The sequence below is a fragment of the Polypterus senegalus genome, chromosome 15 (assembly GCF_016835505.1).
Source record: "Polypterus senegalus isolate Bchr_013 chromosome 15, ASM1683550v1, whole genome shotgun sequence".
Lineage (NCBI taxonomy): Eukaryota > Metazoa > Chordata > Cladistia > Polypteriformes > Polypteridae > Polypterus > Polypterus senegalus.
The window spans coordinates 55,865,796-55,879,415 of record NC_053168.1 but is presented as its reverse complement, the minus strand read 5'-3'; the positions used below and the strand labels follow the sequence as shown (position 1 = coordinate 55,879,415).

The 13,620-nt window shown below is 36.7% G+C and overlaps 1 protein-coding gene across 6 annotated transcripts in view; it reads left to right on the top strand.

The window, feature by feature from the left end:
- Positions 1-13,620, top strand: part of LOC120516152 (histone deacetylase 9) — a 710,327-nt gene that overhangs the window by 458,842 nt on the left and 237,865 nt on the right. For all 6 annotated transcript variants that reach the window (XM_039737623.1, XM_039737622.1, XM_039737624.1 and 3 more), the window contains one exon: positions 9,882-10,003. In XM_039737623.1, the coding sequence (XP_039593557.1) occupies positions 9,882-10,003 (122 nt within the window). The remainder of the gene's footprint in view (positions 1-9,881; positions 10,004-13,620) is intronic.

Genomic DNA, 13,620 nt, shown 5'->3' with positions numbered 1-13,620 from the left:
GCAGTGATTAACAATGAGACCTCAGTCACTTTCTGTGTAGAGATTGCATGTTCTCTCCTTGTTTACATGACATTTTCTCCAGTTACTTTGCTTTTCTGTTCATATTAGGTTAACTAGAACTCTAAATGTGTCATAGTGTAAGTAATTCTGCCTCATGACTGGGTGGCATCCACTTTGATGTCTAATGATACCAAAATACGACATGGCTCTATATGACACTTCAATAGAAAAAGAATGTTAATATGTTTTCTTAATTGCATGTGTTATCAATTTTTAAAATTTCAGAAAATACGTTAAAAGTGTAATTGGAGCAAATATAATAAAATTGTTATTCCCTTAGAGTATAGTATTCCCTTAAAATATAGCTATTTTCTTGCAACTTTACACATCATAAAGTGTATTTGTGTGTCTTTTTGAATTACAAACTAACACAAACGCTTTGAATAGAAATTCTTGTCTCTTACATCAAGTGGAAGGAATTTTCCAGCACACCAATTATTTACCTCATATAGATGACATATTCACTGGTCATAGTTTTCTTAGCATGTTTTTCTTTTTTGGAAACAAATTGATTGAAGGTTTTGAGAGGTATAGCACAGGTTTGCTTCATGGTCATGGTGATGACCTGCAAATTCTTTAATTTAATTTTATTATCACTGAATATGTACTGCTAACAAGGGAACTGATTCTACCACTCAACTGTTTTCTGAACCCATTTTTACCATTACAGGGGATGTTGCCGGAATAACCTAAGCATAATAAAGTATAAGCCATCCACATCGGCCCAGCTTAGAGTCACCAGTTGACCTAATGTAGGGCATTAGATTATGTAGGTAAAAGTCATGCCAACATGTGGAGAACCTGTAAAAGCCTACTTGGACTTGACTTGGACACTGGAGCACACTAAGAATAACTAATGAAAAAAATAAGTGACTCTGACTGGATTACTGTTTGCAGTACTGTAATTAACAAGATACCAAAATACATGGCACATTCTCTTTAAGATTTGGACAAACAGCTGAGAAGCTACAAGCATCTTCCATTTTTTTTAAATAGTATATTGCATGCAGGGAGAGGAGAGCAGAATGAAACTTGAGAGTGGATGCAGCCTTGCTGAGGGTCGCATGGCTTATTAGTGGCTTTCCATCTGCACTCACCAGGGTGCTAAGCTGAAGATGTTACATTAAATCCTCCAAGATAATCTCTAATGGCAAACAAAGAGCTTTGCTCTCCATCTTGTTCGGGATGTCTGGGGTAAAAAAGAAAAGTCATTTGTTAATTTGCTTGATATTATGTTACCTTATTTGGTGGATTGTTCTTTATCATCAAGAAGTAGTGTTAAAAATAATACACCTTTGTGGTAGACATCAGCTAGAAAGGTATGGGAATTCTAAGTAGCATTTTCAGTTTTTCTCCATACAGGAATTCAAAAGTTAACAGAATAAGAATTTGTGAGACCATATTTTAAATAGAATTTCTTAAAGCACTTGCCATAATAAATCCTTGCAATTTAACGGAAGGACAGTAGCACAAATTAACTTACAGTAGGTACATCCTCTGCAATAGCAGTGTTATACAAAGGAAACTTTGCAGAAGCAATTCAAATCAATGGTTACTTTGAGGATTGAAGTTGTATCTAGGTAAAATATATTTGGAGGGCCACTAAATACAACACTACATACTGTAAGCTAGTGCTGCTAGCATTGATGTTTTAGCATATTACTATAATGGTAGTTCATAAAGACAGACAGATAGACAGACAGACAGACAGAAAGAAAGAAAGAAAGAAAGAAAGAAAGAAAGAAAGAAAGAAAGAAAGAAAGAAAGAAAGAAAGAAAGAAAGAAAGAAAGAAAGAAAGAAAGAACAAATTAACTTTAATTGTTCCCTGGGGAAGCTTTTGCAAAATGAGTAAAAAGACAAAAAAAACTAAAAAGAAGTAAACTTCTGATCGGGCTAAAGACAGAAGAACTGATAAGAATGTGAGGAAAATATGAATGTTAAGTTAGGGACATTAGTAAAGAATATTATTTTAGAGTAAAGAAAAACAAAGAGAGATTAAATAAGCAATGATTTTTCTTTTTGGAAACTGACCCTATTCTGATTGGTAGAGATCTCAGAGGACAGCTGTTTTGGTCACATATCATATGAAGTTATTATTAAAATATGATTCATAATTACTAGTACAGATCAGATTCATAATGTCATTTGAATAACTTTCTTTTATGACTGTGGTACATGAGGAGGGCAGGCCCAAATGCTTTCAGACTTTCACGTTAAGTGACAGCAATAATGCATGTATAGAGCAGTTTGGGCTCTAAGTGTTGTGATTCTGTGTGCTTTTAAAAAATTCCTGTGCACTTTTAGCTTCTTTTTGTACATAGCTGTCATGGAGTTTTCATGTTCTTCCCATGTCTGCGTGGGTTTCCTCCAAGTTCTCCAGTTTCCTCCCACATTTACAGGTTAGGTGGATAGGTGTTTCCTAAATTGACCTGAGCATTGGCCTGTGTTTGTTCTGCAAGGTACTGGCGTCCTGTCCAGGGTTTGTTCTTGCCTTGTGCCATATGCTACCTGGGAAAGGCTCTAACAGACCCCCACAGCCCTCTTCATGACTAAATGGTTAAGAAAATGGCTCTAGTAGAGAAGAGGCAAAGCACTTGTAAGGAAAGGAAATGTCAAACTTAAGGAATGAAGAGAAAGTTAATGAGAATAAAAAGGATTTCAAACCATATCTGCATTCATTCATTTCATTAATGACTACAAGTTACTCTTAGAATGAAAAAAAAAGTATGTTGTGTAAATTTGCGATTTAAAGATTATGACAAACTAAACATCTAGTGGCTCCAGAAAATCAGATGATAGTGAATAAATATTCCACAAATCAAACCTCATCTCATACCATTACAGTGTTGCTGAGATAAGAAAAAGAAAAAAAAAAGACTAGAAAATCCATCCATCCATCCATTATCTAACCCGCTGAATCCGAATACAGGGTCACGGGGGTCTGCTGGAGCCAATCCCAGCCAACACAGGGCACAAGGCAGGAACCAATCCTGGGCAGGGTGCCAACCCACCACAGGACACACACAAACACACCCACACACCAAGCACACACTAGGGACAATTTAGAATCGCCAATCCACCTAACCTGCATGTCTTTGGATTGTGGGAGGAAACCGGAGCGCCCGGAGGAAACCCACGCAGACACGGGGAGAACATGCAAACTCCACGCAGGGAGGACCCCGGAAGCAAACCCAAGTCTCCTAACTGCGAAGCAGCAGCGCTACCACTGCGCCACCGTGCCGCCCACAATCCAAAGCATTCCATATTTTACATTTATAAAGGAGAAGTGCATCTGACACTGAAACGACGAAACACTGAGGAAGCAAACTACTCAATTATGAAGTTTAACAGCCAGTAAATGAATGAGATATTAGGACAACGTAGCTTGCCACACTAATGAGACTGACACACTAAATGTAATTTTTCTCAAGTTCTTGTTTTTTGATGCATATTTTAATGTCTACTCCTTAAACACTTCTATTTGATAATGAACCCAAAGACATGGAGACATTAGACAGCACGCTAGTGCATTGCAGGGCCCTTTCACTTAGAAGGACACCAGCTTAAAATTTAGCAAATACACACTCCTTTAAGGCATAAGAGGTAAACTTGAGGATCCCAACACACACCCAAAACCTGGACAGGGAAAATATCTTAATTTCACACAGAATGAGGTCAAGTATAGAATATGAATCCAAGTTGTGTGATACAGCAAAATGTATCACTGTGCCATACTAAAATACTTGTGTTGCTATTATAGAAATACTTCACCCAAAATTTTATTTTTTTAAACGCTACTGTTCTCATGTGGTTTGCAGTGTTGGCTGAGAACATTTTTAATCTCATATTTTCATGAAGAATACACCTAACAAAGTTTATGCTTTTGATGGAAGCGGGTGGCGACCAACGCAACAGTTGGTCTTAAATGATAAACGTGAAACATGTTTGCTGTTGTCCAGCGTTGGTCATCACTCGCTTCCATTAAAGCGTCAGGTTTGTTAGGTCCATTCTGTATTAAAACATGAGCTTAAACTTTTCTTCTTGGCCACCTCCACAAACCAATTGGGAGAAGTAACCGAGGTCTCCTAACTGCGAGGCATCAGCGCTACCACTGCGCCACCGTGCCGCCAGACTAGAAAATATAGTGGATATTTTTTTCTTTTAACCAGATTACTACAAATTGTGTTTCTGGTGCTTTCTATAACATTTTACTCTCATGAGTGGTCTGCAGTATAAAACAAGTGGTGGAGAAATTAACATTTTAAAAGCACTTTCAGATGGCATTAGTAATGGATATGATAGTAAGATAATCAGCAACGGTATGGAAAACAGTAATATTTTGCTGAGTAAAAAATGAAGAAGAAAGTTGTTTAAATGTGTTGAATGTCACAAAACATTGCTGTACAACTTTAAGGGCAAGAATTATTATTATTATTATTATTATTATTATTATTTTTTGCACTAAACAATAAGTGATTTTGCCCATATGTGTGGAAAAAATATACGCTTGCAGCAAGGTTGGCTATAACAGCACTGCTAATGGGCAATGTTGGCCAGTAGATATGTTCTAAGCAAGAAATCACTGTTTATACTGGAAAAACAAAGAATTAAATGGAAATGTCAGTGGGCACCGGCAGGGCAGTGTTCATCATACCATGAAGGAATGTATTCTGTCAGGTTAGTACACCTGCTGAACCATTAAACAGAAATGAATCTGAGAACTTCAGTCTATCCCTTTTCTCTATCAGATTCTCCTTTAGAAGGTTGAGGGAAGCCGGAGTATATCATGGCAGCACCAGGCGCAGGATGAGAACTAACGGTGAATGTGACAATAGTTCATCATGCACACATCTATATTCACTTACTTTGGCATAATTTAGATTTCCTGTTAAATTAATTCTGCATGTTTTTTGGTTATAGTACACAAAGTAAAAATTTATATAGACCTGAGGAGAAAATGCAAAATTCTTACTGGCAAACATAGCAATAAGAAATGAACTCCAGTCTGTTGAGCAGTTCTTACAACTGCACCAGTGTGGCACCTCGCCGAGGACATGTTCAGGAGAGTTCTTTCCTGTATTAGACAGACTAAAGCTGTGGGTGAAATATATAATGTAAAATACGCGTTCATCATTAGTCAAGAAAACAAGTTGCCCTTGTTGTGATGAGCCTTTTTGAAACACATCCAGCATAACCAGAGAAGCACTTTGTAGAATAAACAGCATGGCTCTCTTAAGATTACCAAAGATATTGGAAAAACACAAAAGGCTTTTTGGGGATGGCATAATCATTATTTTGAAGTACAAAACAGATTCCAGAATAGGTCCACATGCTGAAATCTGGCTTTGCTAAAAACATTTAGACTCATTTTCACTTTTTTATTTTATGCTAGATTTCACTTGCTAAATTTAGCATAGTATGCAGATAGCACCAGTTGTGTTTACCCAAAGCCAAATAAAACTCTAAGCATTTATGAAGTGTTGTGGTTTTATTTTATATTTAAAAATGGCAGAGTTGCAAGAGTTAGTACACAACTAAATCAGGCCAAAAATATCAAAACTAAAATTAATACCAGAAACCAAAAAATGAGATGACAAACAAAATCAAAATACCTATTTACATTTCCTTAAGAAATTTTGCAATTCTTTAAAGATCTTCCCTTAAAAATTCTGAAGTGTGGATAACTATGCTTGCCTCCATATTATAAAAAGGCAATGTGATGACATCTCAGGTCATAAATGAAAAGCATTTTGGGAATGTTGTAACAAAAAATATGGTGGAGCTGATGAAAAAAGGTTAATGTGATAATAGTAGTGAAATAACACAAAAAGCAATTAATTTAAAAAATAATAATTTTGAATACAAAATGCAAAAAGAATGTAAAGTGACGTTAACACAATCCTAAAAGTGGAGATCACAGAGTTATTGTTAATAGTAGTATAGAAGTAAAGCTATAAGCTCTTCTCGCTGCTGAAGATAAATTTGCTGGTCTTGTTGGGTAGTAGCTGATTAATAAAATGGAACTAACATATCAATCCACAGGAAGAATTCACCCCGGGACGTTTTCACGTTTTATTATTATCCAAGGCTGAATCACATTTGAGTTAATTTGGCTTTTTTGACTTTGATCAACAGAACAAAATTCTTTATAACAAAGTGAAAACAGACCTCTGCTCAGTGGTCTGAATTAATTTCAAATATAAAACACAATTGAATAATGAATTGTGTTCACTAATGGTCCATTCATTGTGAGTAGCATTCCAGAGGGTCTGCCTTTTGTGAAATATTTTCCGTGAAGACCCCATAAACACCTTTACAAACACAAGACCTGGACATACTGCAACTTGGAAAATATTTGGCTGTTGCTGTTTCACAATTTTATTATTTGATTCTTCATATCTTCTAAGACATTTCAACCTGGTGTTAATATATAGAATCATACATTTTTCTTCTGTAAAGTAGAATCATGGCTGCCAATTTTAAGCCATTTCTTTTTTTTGGTTAATAACTGTTTGTAAATATGCATATCTAATTTTAGATAAATCCACTGTAATAAAAGGATAAATGCCTGTGTATCTGTCTGTGTTTCTGTCCAGTTGCTATGTCTCTGTCATTCCAAAAGATGGCACATCATAAAAAATGTATTAATAAAATGCTTTAATTTTAAATTCCAACAGTTGGCGCATCACAAACATTAACACCGTTTTTACGAATCCCATGCCAAATTGCATATGATAGAGACGTATGCACTGCATGGTGCTCTGCAAATGTAGGTCTACGTTGATTACTTAGATTTCAACCAGTCTTAGAAGGGTAGCATAGCTAGTTCCATTATAAATAACTAATATGTTAATTTCCTTTCTTAATACTGTTACGATCCAACAGGACAGAGACAATCTTTTCAATATTTAATTCAGGGTAGTCTCTTACTTTGCAGTGTACAGTGACCTCTTACTGCATTCATGAATTGGAGGAGGTAACTAGAGATAAATATGGATGATTCAGGTGCATACATATCGTTCATTACCAAGATATTTTATTATTGAGTGGTGAGCCCAATGAAGTGTCATTATTCAAGAAAATTGCAACAACATTTAAAATAAAACATAAAGAAAAATCTTTTCACTTAGCACCTCTAGGTAAACAGCACCATTTGTATTTATTCATGACATTACCTGACAAGAGGAATGACACAGAATGCACGAATGCTTCTCAGTTTCAGAAGAATTCACCTGTATATATTAAGTAGCATTTATTTTATGAAATGCAATGATATGACTCTATGGGTATAAATTTTGGAGTAATAATCCTTCTCAGATCTTAAATTCTCCTCTATAGTTTTTGTCTGAACCTTTGCTCATGACAGTTTCCCCTCTGACCTGGGGTTAGAATAAGGTCACCATCCCTCTTGTGTGTCATAAAAAATGACTAAAGGAAAACAGTATCAAGAAGGTTATCTGACCTTAAAATTGTCTACTCCAATACTCCCATGATGAAGTACAAAGGTGAAAGTTACAAATCATGGATAGAGTGCAGCCTATTGTACCCCATGGGTCCTTTGACCTACCTGTTGAATAACAAGACTGAACCACAGGCAGGAGAAAAGAAATGGAAGCTCTTTTTGTAGCAAGGGAGATAATGGAAAGGCAGTGGTGTGAAGGAGAAAGAATAAAGATTGCAACTCGGGATCCTGGGAGTGTGGTGGAAGTACTGACCAGAAGGAGAGTACATCTGTGCTACATATGTAATAAAAGAAGGGTAAAGGTGCAAGAATGCTTAGTGGGAATTATTACAGGTATACGTGTTTCTGGCTTTGGGGAAGTGATAACAATGCTGGGGTTCATGTATTTGTGTCAGACAAATGATTTGAAAAAATGGAGGTGGAGAGGGCGAGTATGCATATTGCAATTGTTAAGATGATTGTGGAAAAAAAAATGGATGAAAAAAGTCTTAGCACATAGAAAGATGAGGAGATTGTATAGGGTGACTTTAATGGGGATGTTGGAGCTAGTTCTGATGGTTATGAGAGAGCTTGTGGGATTTTAAGTTTGGTACTAGGAATATTGAGTGTGAAAGAGTTCTTGAGTCTGGTAAAGGCCCTGACACATTATATAACTTTTCCAGTGATTTTCAGTCATCAACTTCATTTGTATAATCTTAGTGAGTTTAAGACAGACATAGCTTGCTCTGGTGATCCTCAGTATTGCAGTGAGTCAATTGCAAAGGTGGGCTTATATGTATATGAGAGCTGACCACCAATGAGTGCTCAGCTGAAAGTACAATGTATATAATGCAGTTACAAGGAATAAACCTGTTTGATTTTGTCTTAAGTCGTAAGGGCAGGTTCATGTAGGGAATAAGGAATGCAGGTGTTTTGGACCTTGCAAACAGATTTCACACACATCTGTCTAATGCCTTGTTTTTTAGTGTACCATGACAGAATGTAAAAAGAAAACAAAAATGGTAGAAATTGTAGCTGGACTCGTTGTGCCTGTTGTGACAGATAGGGGCGCTGTCATCCCCTTGAATCCTCAGATCAAATGCCAGACACCACATAAAAGTCCAAATAATGGATTTATTATAATAATAATGTGCACAAAGCACCCTCAACTCTACAATACTCATAAATAAACACCAATCAATAATCAATAGACAATCCTCCTCTCCCAAACGTGTTACCAGCCTTCCTCACGACTCAGCTCAACTGCTGGGATCTCCCACAGTCCTTTTATATTCCCTGACCCGGAAGTGCTTCCGATCCCCCCCAGTCCATGTGACTCATCACTTCCGGGTCAGATTAAAACTCTTCTTTTCTTCAGCCCGGAAGTATGTCATCTCCTCTGTCCCCGTAACTGGGAATTACTTCTGGGCTATATGGATGATATAAGTCTCTGAGCCTCCCTGCAGCGTTCCCTTGCGGCCCCCATGGTATCCATGATGCCCTGCTGGAATTCGGGGCACCTCCATGCTGCCGGAAGGGCTCCATCTAGCGGCGTGGGGGTATTGACCGGGATGAACGGCTGGCTATATCTCACACTATAAAGAATTCATATAGCACCAGCTGTGTCAGGCAGCATGTTATTTTAAAAACAAATAAGCATGGGCCATTTGGGTCTTTTGATCATTCAGTTGGTCTCTGTCTCTTACAGTTGTGAATTCTCAAGTGAAGGCTGACTTCTGGATTGACTCATCTTTATATATCAGTACAGGGTGGAAGAGAGATTGTTTGCTACAGGATTGTCTATTATAGAAAACTCCTTCTTTGCCTATTGTGCTTCTTTGGAGCCTCATTTGTTTAACAGTGCTTTTTTGAAAAACAATATTTTTATTTAGAAAAATTTCACATTTGCTGTTTTCATGACTAACTGGAGTTTTATAGTCCCCCATCCCCAAAGTGGGAATTTTAGTGTGATTTTGGGATTCTGTTTTCTTTAAAGGGCTAACAGTATATTGGTGATTCTAAAGCACAACCGAATGAACAGCCTCCATAGGAAGAATCAAAAATGAACAAACAAGGCATATAAAAGAAATTTGAGCCATAGCCAGGGGAGGAACTTTAGCGGAAACATTAACATTCTCAGAGAATCCTTGTTAATATCCCCTACTTGCACACATCTGACACTACAAAAAGTGTCAAAATTTAGATAATCCCGTTTTTCAAAATAAGACATTGTATTAATGTACACCAAAAAATGTTTCTCTCTCTATGGTTCAATTACTGCTACAAAAAAGGCATATTTTTTTTTAGATAATGCTATGTGGCTTTATTAAGAAAACAAGTATAATTGAAAACTAATGAGTATATTTTTAATTCCACTAGGGCAGCACATCACACTTCTTTAGATCAGAGTTCACCCCCACTAAGTGGAACATCTCCAACGTATAAGTATATGCTGCCGGGAACTCAAGAAGCAAAAGATGACTTTCCTTTACGGAAGACTGGTGAGTGAACAGTTTTTGTCGTCCGAGTGTTGATTTGATTCCTGGCTCATACCTGTTTGCATTTTATACAATTTAAGGTGTCCTAGAAGGAGAGCTGGATACTTGATTCTCCTGGCCATTAAATATGAATACCATAACTAAGTACTGCTCTTTATTTTAATCAAAGTTTAATTTATGCTAAAAGTACAATACGACTTTAATATGCTCTGAGGTAACTTAATATGTTTTGTGCAATTCCTTGTATTTTGGTAATGTACACTCTAAGACAGCTTCTAGAAAGTGTTTGCTTACTCTTGTTTACATTAAGTTATGCTAAAAGGTTTTTAAAAAGAGTATATAGCATTATATTCAGATTACAGAGAAAATATTACTAATTCATAAACATTTATTCTACAGATACACATGAGCATTGCTTCCCTTAATTATGTTAGAACTGCACTCTCCTTCAATTTTTTTTAATCCATTGTGTCCATTACAGATTTTGCAGAGAATTAGAGCCTTCCTTCTTTCTACATGCATTTTCATTTGTCTCCCTTTTTTATCCTGCACATTGGTTTTATGTCTGATGCTAGGGAAACAAGCCTGCTAATGTTGCATAGGATACTCTTACATTCACATTTACTCAAAGTATTTCATGGCAGGATGATTTACCATCTTGAATTATCCTGATGTGCATGGGTTTTCTGTGTAGAAACTGAAGTTTGTTGCCAAAGGAGGAACATGAAAATCCATTAGAGAACGACTAGGCCAGGAGCTAACATATATCTTTGTAGTTCTGATACATAACAATTAGTTTATATTTGTCTATGTAATAAAAGTGGTGGATTGATAGTTAGCATGGCTTCAGAAGGTTCGAGAGTTTGCTTGCTTTTCTTCAGGTACTTGAGTTTCTCTTCCCACATTCCAAAGATGTGGGTGTTAGTTTAGTTGGCAAATCTGCACTGGCCCTTATTAGTTTATATGTGAATGTGCAGTTGGAGGAAGTGGGTTCAAGAAATGCTCCTAACATGCTCACTTACAGTTTGGTTTATGTGATGTTTAAATTACTTTAACTGTGTTTCATTCATACCCATTATTTTGTTGCAAATTTACTTTGATAGAGCTAAATATGACCACTGTGCGGGTCCTAATTAACAAAAGGAAAGGTATATTTAAAACTGTGAAATTCTTACTATGAATTAAAACTATATCAAGTAACTGATTTTGATTCCGGTTTTGTACAATCAACTTAATTTGACAATGTAATATCTATGCACACCAATGACTCTTTCAAAAAAAGAAGTGCAGCCACCTTCATTTTAATTGTTTTATAAAAAGTAATCTGTTTTTAATACTTTTTAGGTAGCTTTTCATGAACCTTTTTTTCTTGTAGCTGATCATAGGTATCAACTAGAAAAATTAAAAGCAAATTTAAAATTAAACTAAGTGAAATGCTATAGCTAGACAAAGGACAGCTAAATGCTAGCAGATGAGCACCAAACCATTAATCAAAACAGTTAACTGACAGTGGTGACACATACATGACATTTCCGAGCATCAGTTAATTGCAGCAGAGCTGATGTTTACATCGGCAGTCAAAGTGATGACAAAGGGTACTCAGATACAGCAGCTAATCCTTCAGTTCACGAGAAGGTTTAACAAATAATTTTGAATTGAGGGTTACAATGAAAAGACAATAATGAAGACAGACCTCTAAGTCATTTTGCCCTCCAAGTAGGCAGGAAATGACCAGTGTGCCCTGCCCTAAAGCAAAAGAATCAGCATAGCACCTTAGGCTGCGGGAAACCAAAATGGCACAGCAACTCTAGTATACGAGAGCAGTAGGGGAATAGTATGCTTAGCGGGAATAATGGTAACCTTTGCTATTAGCAAGAGCACACTCCACCACCACCCCCACACACCAACACGTACCATACAGTTCCACAAGAAGCCATTCACATACCAGCCTTATTTTTTATATTTTGTTATATTGTAATAGATTTATATACAGTTTCCTGACATTCTTACCCAAACTGCACTTTAAGTAAAAGTACTTTTTATTTTTATAGGTGTTGACCCTGTTTGCTGTGATATTGTGAACTGAGCTCAGGTGCACCTCATATGCGTTTGAAGTCACTATAAAACTTGAATCTAGTCTACATTTAGGTACTCCAGTTGTTGACATGATTTTAGAAGGATTGCACCTGTCAATATAAGATCTAACAAACATATGCACATGCCAGTTAAGAGCACTTCAAAGGTCAAGACGCTTCCCATACAATTCCATGATAGAAATGTGAAAGAAAACAAGTCTGGGGGTTAGTATAAAACAATTTAATGGCATTAGTAGGAGGAAAGTTAAGTTCAGAATTTAGAAATGGAGACAACACTGCACAATGAATTGGTGACCCTTTTGAGCTCTGCATATAGGAAAAAAGAAGAAAGACGAATATGATAGACACCTTGACAGAATGGAAAGATTTCCATGACTGAGAGTGGAAAATCTGTCCAGAATTCAGCAGTCTAGGCAGTAACACATGTGTAAATTTTCTGAGAGAAAGACTCAGTAGAAGAAAGTTCTTAGTAAAGGCCACTTAGCAACACTCCAGGAGCCTGCAAGAAATTCTTCTATATAAAAGCGGTCGGGATTGTCCTTCCGTCCCGTGAGTGCTACGCAGGCGTGGAGTTTCACACACGCCCGTCCATTTTGCAATGTACGATGGGATTTGTAGTTTCATTTTTCCAGGTAAAAGATGATTTTCTACTCCAGACTGTGCAATATCTTCTTCTTCTTTCTTACTATATAAAAGCGGTCGGGATTGTCCTTCCGTCCCGTGAGTGGAAAGCGTAGTGGTATTCCGCTTATCACAGACTTACTATTTGCAGCTTGCGGCACGAAGCGACATGATGTGAGCAGAGTTAATGTTGATGGAGTACAAATGCCACACCGCGTAGTAAATATCAGGGGGGTTCAAAAGGGCGACCTCAATATAGAAAAAAAATTGAAATTTCATCACAAAAATAACAGAAACTACGAGTATTAAAGTAATACCGCTCAAATGCAATATAACCAAATTAATGAGTTTGTATAAAATACCAAATTGATCTACATATTGAATTGCCTTAAGAAGTGGTCAACTTAAAAGTCGGTCGCCTTAAAAGGCGGGTCAGCCTAGTGTTTAAAGAAGACTTGCGACAGTGTGTTGTGAAATATTTTTTATTTTAGACTGGATGAAATGTAAAGTGAACTGTCTGGAGCAAATTAAGCAATGCTTATGTCCCCTGTAACACTATCCTAACTACAACATAGTTGTGGCAGCATATTGTTATGTGGATTCCTTTTAACAGAAGGAATTGTAGATAATATGTAGAATTTGAGATCCATGAATGAAGGAGAATTCAAGCAGATTCATGAAAATAACTCATCTAGGAATACAAGCAATCTGAGGCCAGGGTGAAAATTCATGATCTTTGAATTAGGGGAGCATTAAATAATAAATATAGCAATGTTGTAACAACTAAGAATATTTGTCACAACACGAGACATGTACCATTCATACACCATTAATGAGTGGTTACTCTGTCCGGTGTTCACATTTTACTTGACCAACATACAATATGACACTATGATTCTGAAT